The sequence below is a fragment of the Vollenhovia emeryi genome, unplaced genomic scaffold, assembly GCF_000949405.1.
Source record: "Vollenhovia emeryi isolate VEMERY1.0 unplaced genomic scaffold, V.emery_V1.0 DF939304.1, whole genome shotgun sequence".
NCBI classification, from domain to species: Eukaryota; Metazoa; Arthropoda; class Insecta; order Hymenoptera; family Formicidae; genus Vollenhovia; species Vollenhovia emeryi.
Genome location: NW_011967062.1, coordinates 178428 through 189998, shown reverse-complemented (window position 1 = coordinate 189998; position 11571 = coordinate 178428). Strand labels below are relative to the sequence as shown.

At 41.0% G+C, this 11571-nt stretch overlaps 1 protein-coding gene across 4 annotated transcripts in view; it reads left to right on the top strand.

Annotated features, from left to right (window-relative positions):
* Positions 1 to 11571, top strand: part of LOC105558929 (chondroitin sulfate synthase 1) — a 28623-nt gene that overhangs the window by 11076 nt on the left and 5976 nt on the right. For 2 of the 4 annotated variants that reach the window (XM_012006870.1, XM_012006869.1), the window contains exons 2-5: positions 1884 to 1973; positions 2639 to 3632; positions 8942 to 9106; positions 9537 to 9717. In XM_012006870.1, the coding sequence (XP_011862260.1) occupies positions 2814 to 3632; positions 8942 to 9106; positions 9537 to 9717 (1165 nt within the window). In that variant the 5' untranslated portion in view covers positions 1884 to 1973; positions 2639 to 2813. The remainder of the gene's footprint in view (positions 1 to 1883; positions 1974 to 2638; positions 3633 to 8941; positions 9107 to 9536; positions 9718 to 11571) is intronic. The other 2 variants (XM_012006873.1, XM_012006871.1) reach the window with 2 other exon arrangements.

Below are 11571 nucleotides of genomic sequence, written 5' to 3'. Positions count from 1 at the left end.
CTTTAGAAAGAGACAAACGTGAATTAAACTAAGATTAAAGTTAAGTGACGTTTGGTGAGACCGAGCCTAAATCCCGATTTCATCAACGTTGTTTAACTTTAAGCCTAGCTTAATTCGTTTTTATCTCTTTTCAACTGTTACTTTAGAAAGAGACAAACGTGTATTAAACTAAGATTAAAGTCAAACGACGTTTGATGAAACCGAGCCTAAAACGTTCACGAGAACTTCGTTTGCCGAGCGGTCGCTTGCTGAGAGAATATTTTTACATATTTTCCCGACGAACCTTTGACCGCGAAGATTTGTGTGGACCAACGTGAACAGAACGGCAGCGAAGGAAACGCCGTTCCCGAGCGCGTTAACGTTACTGCTAGTTGTTCTGTAATTCTAAATATACCAATTGTCAATCGTAAATATATGTATACGAAACACTCGCCATTCCGTGAGTAATCGGGCACGCGAATTCGCAGACGGAACGTTGCGTTTCTGGGCGCGATCGTGAAAATAACAGAACCGGGGCAGTTAAGTCGCTGTAGAGAGACTCGTAACGGCGCCGGGTTCTCATTTCTGGACAGGTCGCCCCGTCCGCCGCGCCATACACTTCACGACTTTCGAGGTATGCACAGTGCTCGCTTTGTTCCCATTTCCGTTATCGCAGGTCGCATGACCGGGCATTAGTTGCCAATCGTGCAGAAAGATTTTTCCTGAGTCTCTGCATAATGCCCATCGACCCGCGAATAATTGCGACAACTTATTAAGAGCTCCCGGAGCTCCTGCCAACCGGAAAGATACGCTACTCTCCCGATAATCCAGTGAATTACATAATACTTAACCGTAGGCTATTGTATCTTACTGTAACAGTAAAATACAATAAACGTTTATGTATAAACATGTAGATTGTAAATTGAAAAACGGCAGAATCCTATCATAGCTTGCCATACCGATTGACTTGTTTTATTAAGATCGACGTGCACTCACACCGATGTCGTAATTATTCGATACTATAACGAAGTCATGTTGACAGCCGGACGAACGAGCTATAATTTAAAACCAGGTCGCTGAAGATGGCTCAAAGCAGAGCCGAAACGCACGGCTTATAATTTGTATTAAAGTATTAAGTGTTGCACAACGTCAGCTCACGCACTACTAATCGCACTTGACTCTCACACGACGTCGACTTTTCCTTGTTACGCGTTAATTTTAATATCGAGAGTCTTCAGTTAATTAATCATTTGTTACTACGAAAGCGTTTGTGTTATAAGCAACTCTTGAAAAATGTTCGAGTATTAATTGCTGACGTCGCGCCGTCGATTTGAGTCGCCGTCGCTTGGCACGTGTACGGCCTCGTTCTTCAAAAAGCCCCCCCCCCGCATCGCTGTACACGTTAGATCCGATTTCTTCATAAAGCTGGAAGCGCACGAAGCAACTTAAGCACTAAGATCAAGAACTATTTGACGCCAGTACACGACTAACAATAATTAAGCTTACAATCGACCATAATTGGCAACGTGTTTCTACCGCAGAAAATTTATTGTGAAAAATATTACCTCAGCCAGGGTTTGAACCTGGACTTCCCTACACTCTCACCAATTCGATCACTGAGGCATGTCCAGGTTCAAACCCTGGCTGAGGTAATATTTGTCGCAATACATTTTCTGTGTTAAAAACACGTTGCCACTTATGGTCGACTGTGGGCTTAATTATTGTTAAGCAGTAAGACTTAAGAACTTCAAGTAATCGGAATTATCAGCACCGCTGAAGTTGCTGCTTACGTTCTCGACAGCCATTGGTCATTTCTCGTTAAGTTTTTTTCGCGTGTTCGAGCTTTAATTGCTACTCCGACAACTCGTCTCGATCATTTACCATATAATTGGTCTTGGTTTCAGATTATCAAACGCGGGCGCGTTTCTCATTCCTCTGTTACTCCGCGGTGATGCGACATGGCGATCTTCGGCACTTTGAAGAAAAAGTTTGACGTGAGTTTCGCTGTAAATCTGTTTTTGCACTTCGTGTATTAATTAGTTATTGCTAAATGCCAACGCGCTGAGAATAACTAATAGTGAAGATCTTACATAAAGGAAGAATGACTAATCGGCTAAGAGGTAACTTCTCAAAGAGAAACGAAAATCAAACACGGTTGAAGTTTGTTTTACAAATGGAACGTTGATCGAAGTCCGTTGCTCGTAGAATTTATTTAAGACTTAAAATGTGCCTGCGTCGGAGATAAAGATTTCTTATAAGAAAATGTTATTTAAGATACATAGTCTGCAACGTTATCGACGGTATATAAGTATTTGCTCCAGTTACGACCAAATGTAACAATAAACAACAGCAAACTAATATGCGGATAATATAAAAAGTGAAAATATCGCGTGAAAAGTTTTAATAAATTATTGTAGCGACGAACAGCACACAACATTTATTAAAATAAAATAAATTGTATCATCAGACTAATAAAAACTTGGAATAGTAATATATGTACGTACATACATATAATAATGAAAAATGCATTGTTACTTTTAGAGAAACAATGACGGAAATAGAGCAAGTAGGATAACATAAGAAATTCTGAAGAAATAGACTTTCGTGTTAGAAAAAATTGAGAAAATTCTAAATAACGTAGAACAATTTTTGTCCGCAGGTTGAGATCTTTCGCATGATGAAGAAAGTCTCTCCTATCTAATAGCAGGTAGAGCGATGGGATTGTCCAAAGGATATCCTCTGACAGGATTAATCACTGTATCTGAGTCGGCGATAGCGGGTACCATGACGAGGCTGAACCCGACCGAAGACCCAGGTACCCGGAAAGAGTGCAAATGGGAGAGGTGACACATCACCCAGTGATGCGTAAACGGCGTGGAGTCGGCAGCGCCTTCCTGGGCCTCTTCGTGGGCCTGATCCTAGGTTTTTTGGTCCTCAGCTATCGTCTGATCGTCTTCAATCAGCAGCAACAGGTTACCATTTGGACCTCCATGCCCGCTTTACGGTTTTCATCGCCGAAAACGCCGGCGCGAAACGTGCCGTGGCTGAAAGACGACGAGCGAGTCAACAGCTCCACGTCGAATCTGGTGTTTGTGGGCGTGATGACGGCTCAAAAGTATCTGGACACGCGAGCCAAGGCCGTCTACGAAACGTGGGGCAAGGAGATACCCGGCAAGATAGTCTTCTTTTCGTCAGAGTCCTCGACGGCTCCCGAAAACTGCCCGGATCTGCCTCTGGTGCCGCTGCCGCGAGTGGACGATACCTATCCGCCGCAAAAGAAGTCCTTCATGATGCTGCAGTACATGTGGAGCAACTTCGGCGATCGCTTCGAGTGGTTCTTGAGGGCGGACGACGACGTATACGTGAGGGCAGACCGGCTGGCGACGCTGCTGAGATCCGTCGATTCCAGGAGGGCGATGTACATCGGACAGGCCGGCAGAGGGAACTCGGAGGAGTTCGGACTGCTCTCCTTGGAGTACGACGAGAACTTCTGCATGGGTGGCCCGGGTGTGGTGCTGTCCAGGGAGACGCTGAGGCGGATCGTGCCGCACATCAAGTACTGCCTGCGCCATTTGTACACCACGCACGAGGACGTCGAGCTGGGAAGATGCGTGAAAAAGTACGCTGGGATCCCCTGCACTTGGAGCTACGAGGTAAATTCTTCTCGGTCGTCATGTTTACGGAGGCAATTAGTGTCGTATCGTACAAGGATCGTTATTTGCAAACGAGTAAAACTGCTAACGCAGTTCTTTTCCGGAGAATTTAGTTTACTTTCCAAATCGTCGAAGAATATTCTTGCGCCCACGACGCTAGAACTTGCTTCAAGTTCAGTGGACTACAGGCCTTTAGAAAATATGTACTAACAATTACGAAAGCACGTCCCTTCCTTTTCTCTCGACGTGTTCGCTGTTTTCTAAAAATATTTAAAACAACTTGGAGAAAATCAAGAATATGTGATTTTTATATAGTTAGTAAATAAATTAAAACAAATGGAGAGAGGAAAAATATTCAGAGACTCTATTTATAAAAATTTATTCATTTCTGCTCTTTGAAGAAATGAATTAATTTACTTCGCTATCGATTCGTTCGTTTTATCGCCGAAAGAAAGTGCGTCGTGTCGTACGTAGATAGGTAACAAAACGTTTTATCTTATCGCGAGTCGACACAAGTACATGCTAGTTGCTATCTCGTTGATTGCCAAAACATTATTACACCTTAGTCTCGTGCACACTCATCGTTTTCCGCAGCTTTGGAGCGATGGCACAACTTGTGACCTAAAGTGCCCAAGCTAATCTTCCACTTCTTTCATTTTCACCCAATTCCATCCACGGCAATTCCGCTATTTGTACCTTAGCATCGCGAGGGATTAAGCTTTTTATTTACGATTCTACGAACTGCATGACCAGTTTGTCGGTTCCATTGTCACTAGCGACATTAGAGCTATTCTGGTCGTTCAATTTCTTCCTCTGCGGCTCCGCCGCGTGCACTCGCAGAAACGCATGTACACGACACGAAACGATTTGTTGATTAACACATACGCAAGGAAGATTAGACGCCGCGCCGGTTCATCCGACGTTGCGCACGCTGCCTCTCTCAAATTGTACGTCGCACCGGCAGCAGTTTCGCTCCGATATCATCTCTTTCTTTCTCAGACCTTCGGGAATAACATTAGAGGCGGTATTCAGAATCAGATCTTATATTTAAGATCGCTTTAAGGTCATCTTTAGATACTCCGTAGCCAATAAAATGTTTCATATAGCACTTTAGGTAAATTCAAGACTATGAATATCAGCTTACGTGAATTTTTGCACAAGGTTGTCTCACGTGCGGCGGTTCTTTTTAGCTGCATTATAGCAGACACCAACACCCGAGTCGGGTATTTGGTCTCAGAATGGGCCTCAGTTATTCTATTCTGTCTTCATTTGGATCTTGGAGCCGGTTTGAAACTCCAGTTTGAGGCCCAAATGAGTAAAAAAAGTGTGTTTAACCTCATTCTGACCCTCAAAGAGAATGTCATAAAATATTTCACCCTCTTTGAACCTTTTTAGGCCAAAGAGGATCTACTGAACCTCCGTTAATTACACTTGCATTGGTCTCTTTACTGCTAAAAGGGAAACGGCGATTCTTTTCAGGCCTATCTGAGGTAAAAAATTTAATATATTTTCTCCGACACAAATACCTTAGTTCGACCTTATTGCTCTGAATTCAAAACTTATACGAAGCTAAACTGAGGCCAAAATATTCGACTCGGGCAGTCACTCACGATCAAAGTAGCTTTTAGTATTAAAAATATCCCGATACATCTCGCAATCATCGATCGATAATTGAGCTACTTCCATTCGTAATCTCGGAATGTTAAAAAGGGTTAATTTACTTTACCGGCTAAATCCCAAATTAAATTGTGCGTAACTTGATCGGGAATCAGGGCACGATGCTCATATAACGGGAGTAAACTCGGCTTGTCACCGTTAATTTAAATACATGAACCACGCGCATCTGCATCACATACCGGGCACGTCCACAGTGCGGATTAGGTCGGAAGGTACAACGTACAGATGAGGATGTTAGTCGTTAAGTAAAAGTGAATTGTACCCTGCTAACCCAATGGCCATTCTTCTTCATCTTGGTACTCGCGGTCGCATTTAAACTGTACCGCTTAAGTAACAATTTATCCATACGAAGTGCTTAAATCTTCGAAGCGCGCGTCGCGATAATCAAGCATTTGATGCGCCAACTTTTAAGAGGAGTCCGAATGAAAGGAAAAAATATACAACTTTCGCGATAATAAAACAACATAAACCTTCTTGAGAAAAATCATAAAGTATGATTTGTTTTAAGAAGAAATAAATTTATGCGTAATATAACAAACAATATAAAAGATTTAACAATAAAAGTGAGAGGGCTCAGAGCCCAGACAAGATGGTAGTGTCAGAGAATTTTATTAGACAGAAAATGTATACGTTTCGATCGCAAACTGGACCATCTTCAGTACGAGATCAAGTTGGAACATCGGTATGCGAATAATACAAAAGTGAAATCAAACCTGTTTGATTTCTATAACTTGAGAGATAACACGTGTGATTAATGCAAAAACTAAACAATTTATATATTTTTTTTATTTCTAATTTAAAAAATAAGTTTGAAGGAGAAAGATAGAAACCCAGGTAAAGTATTATCTAACAATAAGAATATATCCTTCAAACATAAAAAAAATTAGAACAAGCTCGTTTCAATTAAGGAATAAAATTAATCGATGATCTAAGGCCAATATTTTAACGAGCTAGAACCGATTTATTACCAATTTGCTATAGATTATAAAATTGTAACAAAAACTATTTATAGTCTAAAGGGACGCAACTAACTTAGAATTAGATTGTAAATAATGACGAATAAATAAATTAATTAATAGTCAAAGAATAAATATAATAATGTAAATGACGTATGAATTGTCAACGAATAATATTACAACGTATAAAATAGACAGTCGTGTCGAGTAAAGAAGAAAAAAACATTGAATGCGAAATCATCGCGGAGACGTCATTAAGAGCAGCGACGGTGGGTTCGGCAAAGCCGGCATAAATGAAAGCGTAACAATTCGTTAATAATCGTTCCTATTATGCATTCGGAAAGGCGGAAGCGCGATACGACGCCGGCTCGCCACGGTCGCGGTGCACTCGCGTGGGTGCGCGTTCAAATCGCCGTCCGCGACACGGACGAAAGGTAAAGTGCACGGATGAGGATGTCACTCGTTAGGCCCGAACAAATCGTAGCCTGCTGACCCACTGGCTAGACCGTCCGTTCCCGTCTTGACACTCGACGTAAGGTCGAAACACTTAACGATCCGTTCGCGATGCAACGCCCGCGCGGCGTTCGCCATGCGACCGAGCAATGCGCGCGCGCGTTCAATGCGTGCCACGATTGATTGATCGAGGCGTGCACGAGACTCGATAAAGGATTTACGATCCCGAGTCACGCGCCTTTGCCACACCGTCTTTCGCTATGTTCATTATGGCCGGAGAGAGCCTAATAACGGCGATATTGCGCTCCCGCGAAATTAGCGATCTTTAGTGGCGAGGAAAAAGGAGTTTGTCTAACTTGATGAGACTGATAAATCGATCTGATATTTCGCGAAAAGACCAATGAGGCACGTGTGCTTAAAAACAAATTAAAAATAGAGACACAACATCTTACAGAAACCTTGAAGAGGTTTCAAGTTGGACCCTAGTGGCACAGTGCATTGGCAAACAGTGGCCCCATGTCGGTTATATTAGAAATGCATTGGCCGATATTGTCCAACGTAAAGCCAGTATTGGCCGTGAAATAAATGGAAATAAATAAAAATAAATCTAATGTTACACAACAATAGTTATATAATATTAGATTTATATTGAAAGTGCAGTGGCCAATATTTAACAATGTAATAAGAATATTGGCCCAAAATTGACACAATATTAGACCAATATTGCTGAATAAACATGTGGGCTAAATAACAGAAGGCGCTCATTTTACAATAGCGGACCAATATTGGGAATACTAGATTTACATTATTTCCCAACATCGCCAATACTCGTATACTGTGCCACTAGGTGAGTTTGTGAAGCGTCAATTTAATTGTCGAATGATTCTCGAACGCATATAAACGTTATACCTACACATAGTTCTCGGGAGAAAAGAACAGATGAAAGTATAAAAGTATTTCGGAAATTATTAAATAATTATTTAATTTTCTTTCGACGAGTCTTTCTAATGAAAAAGCGCAACGTTGTATGGAGTCCGAGGCGCGATAGGTTCCTGCGCGTAGCTGCCAGAGCGAGTCGCATGAGCGATTTCTCGCGGTGCCCGCTGCCGAGACGTAATTCTGCGAAACAAGAAACCACCACACCCAGTGTCATGATTAACACCCGCGCGGTGGGTTTGGCGTTTCGGTCCAGGCGCTCCGAATAGGACGTTCTTAATGGTAATTACAATAGGTCGTAGTGCGCGCACACACAGGCAGGAAGTTCGTACTTTAACTCCGCTTCTCTGCCCGCGTGCTAATTGCACGTTTGACGAGGCTCTGGCTGGCACGTGCACTCAGACATTCGGGACGGATTAATAGACCGGGATCGCGCGGAATCGGCAGATACGCGATACCATTGTCGCGTTGACCAAGCACGAACCCGCAAACCAGACGGACGATTGAATCGGTTGGGACAGAAAGGATTACATGTGACAAATCACATATTTGAGAAAAACAGAAACACTTTGACGAGCGTAATGTAAATTTTTCAAAATTTCTATGCTTCTCTACACTAAAGACGGAGAGAGTCCCTTGAAGTTGGTTTTCATTTTTTTAAATTGTTTAAACATTTTTACACTAGAACAAGAACCCATTGTTAACTCAATTTCGGCCCGAATGTTGTGGTGTCCCCTTTCTGCTCTCACTGGAACAATTCGTCGTTTTTCAATCTGTTCCGACCACAAGCGAAGCGCGTGAAAGCTATTAGGCAGAAGAAATACCAGTATGTCAAATTTAAATACAACAGATTTCGTCTGCTGCTTTCATTATTTATATTACTCTTAAATTATTACTATATATTCGTGAGATTCTATTCTAGTAGAGATTCTTACTCGTGATCTTGTGATCTACTCAGTTATGTATTTAGTTGGTTTTTTTATTTATATTTTATTTGTGCACTCAGCTCGTTTGACTCACTTATATTTTAAAAGTGTGACAAATGTTGCGTAACAAATTTAAATGCGATTTGATCTTTTTAAAATAAAGCCAATGGCTGCTATGTTTCGATGATCTCTCTATGACTATCGAGTGAATGCTTCACTAGACCCAAAAGGAGAAGAAAAGATACGCGTGGGGGGGGGGGAAATTATTAAAAATAATTAACGTATCGCGTGACAGAAATAAAACATACGAGTTGATTAGTGCCTTATCGTTGCTTACTCTCGAAATGGACGATGCTCATAGTACACTCGTGATGATGCCGCACAGATGCAGTCGATTCTTTATCACAACAGCAGCGGGGCCCAGGCGTTCACCGGAAATCTCAAGAAGAAGGAGGTTCATCGTGCCATCACTTTGCATCCTGTGAAAAGTCCGCCTTACATGTACAGGCTGCACAATTACATGAGGGTTAGTATCGCATCGGGTATCGTAATTACGGTAATCGCTACAATTATACGGAAAAAAAAACGGCATTAGTTATCCGTGAACTGTTAAGTAATTTGATAACCGTTACACAGCGAGCGAAGTAACGCGTGCGATTGGGAGGAGGAATAGTGATTCCTGATTCGTATTTTCTCACCGTCGTATCGTTGCCGCTCCTGGCTTACTTTATTAAACAATTATCTTCGCAATTAACACGAATAATAGAAATTATTCAACCTAATTGTCCTCTAATTACCGGCGACTCGATATTCTCAAATTTTGCTTGAATAATAGAAATGTCGTTCACGGTCAAGTTCACCTATCGTTACAATTTTTAATTATTAACCTGTGTGGAATGTTGTATTTACATGATTATTGTATCTTATAATTATTACACTGTTAAACGTTCCATCAGGGACTGCGGATACAAGATCTGCAGCAGGAGAGGATCCGTCTGCACAGGGACATTTACACAATGAGCGAGGAACTGGGGGTGAGCCTTGAAACCTTGAGGAACCACGAAATAGCGGAAGGCGTGCGTCTCTTTCCCGTCGATCCTAATTCCGAAGATTATCCCGGCGACACGGACATACTGGGTAGGTGATTTCTTACTTCCGTCATTGCGAGCCGGCGATAAGAACCGGGAACCATATGTCGCGCTCGTATACGCATTTGCGCGCTCCTGTTATTTTTATCTCCCGTTAACAAGAGTAACTCGTCGTGAGAATCATTCGAAATGCTGAAAGATCGCACCACCAGATTTATGGGTTATGAAATTGTGCTTAATTACCAATCATAAGCGAGTGTTTTTTTTTACTAACACTTTCGTCTTCCTAACAGTATTTCGCCGATCCCTCTCGGAAAATAAATATATGCGTAAAGATTGTTTATCTAGTGAATACTCCGCATTGTTATACGCACTTTCTTACTATGCCCATAAATTATCGTCGTTTCCTCTATTTCACCATTCTCACAACCTTCCGAGCGATAAAATATCTTTAGAACGATAATAACCCGTATTTTTCCATCGTAAAACTTTTACTGTATATTGCTGTTAAATTAACGCTTCCGCGTTTGCATAGCTGCACAAGCGACTGTAATTATCTGCCGCCTTAATGCGCGGCTTGCGTCGTCGCGCTATCCACGGGACAACGCGCCATATCCCGAAAGGATTGCAAAGCCATTTGAAATAAATCGGATATACGATCTCGGAGACGCGAGAATCATAATGCGTGACTTTGTATCGCCGTGCTGTGTACCTGCTCGCATTTCACCGAGAGCGTTTCTAGTCTCGTCCCGTCGCAGCGTAAATATCACGGGACATAAACAAATTGAAGGTCTGAGTTCCGATACTGACAGACATTTGTTCTGGATTCTTCGAAATCGAGAATTGAAATTGCTTATTGTCAGCTAGAACTTACAAACAAATCAATTGTTTCCACGGAAGAAATGCTAAAACGAGTCCTTCTTTTATCACAAATACTTATTCGTTGAACAATGACAGTATGTTAAAAAAATGATGATAGTACGTTCAGAGAAAAAAAATGTTGAGAAGTTTAGAAATAATTATTCGTTAAATTAACGGTGATAGTTGGAATACGAAGACAAAAATCCTTAATTTACTTAACATTTTCTGTAGCAATAGTTCACTTTTAACGTCTCGTAATTCAACGTCTTTTTGTAACGATATTTCAATTACAAGAATACAATACACCCGCACTCAGAGAAACAAATTATAGTAATGGCAACTATATAGGTGAGAACTATACAAATTTTAGTCATAAAATCATTGTACATAGTTCAATTACCTATTTCATAGTTGTCGTCACTTTTATGGTTAAGAGAATTAACAAATAATAGTTGCACAAGCTTCATCGGAAAAATAACATTAACTATATTACTTTAATTCTATGAAGTGTTTTATAATTATTACAACTAGACTGAGTGATTACAAGAACTAATGAATTATAGTTGCGCAAACTTCATGGGAAAGATAACATGAACTATATTATTTTACAACGATGAATATTTCTCTCGGTCCTATTTAGATACCTATAAATCAAATTGAAATTTAAACGCCCATTGAATTTAGGACCTAGGCAAGGTGGTGGCCATTAAATAGCTTAGTGAATCCATATACTATATACCGTATTTTTTCCTACTCTGTACTGTGCGCCGTTACTATCGGACATATAACACAGATTTTCCCCTCGGTAGGATCATTCTCGTCAGTGAATTCACATGTTCTAAATTATTTTAATTCTATGAAGTATTTTATAATTATTACAACTAGACTGAGTGATTACAAGAACTAATGAATTATAATTGCACGAATTTCAGGGGAAGAATAACATAAACTATATTAGAATCGAGAGAAAGGGCTCTGAGCCGTGACGAGATGTACGTGTCAATATTTAAAAATAAGTCGACAAGCTACATTGCTACGACCA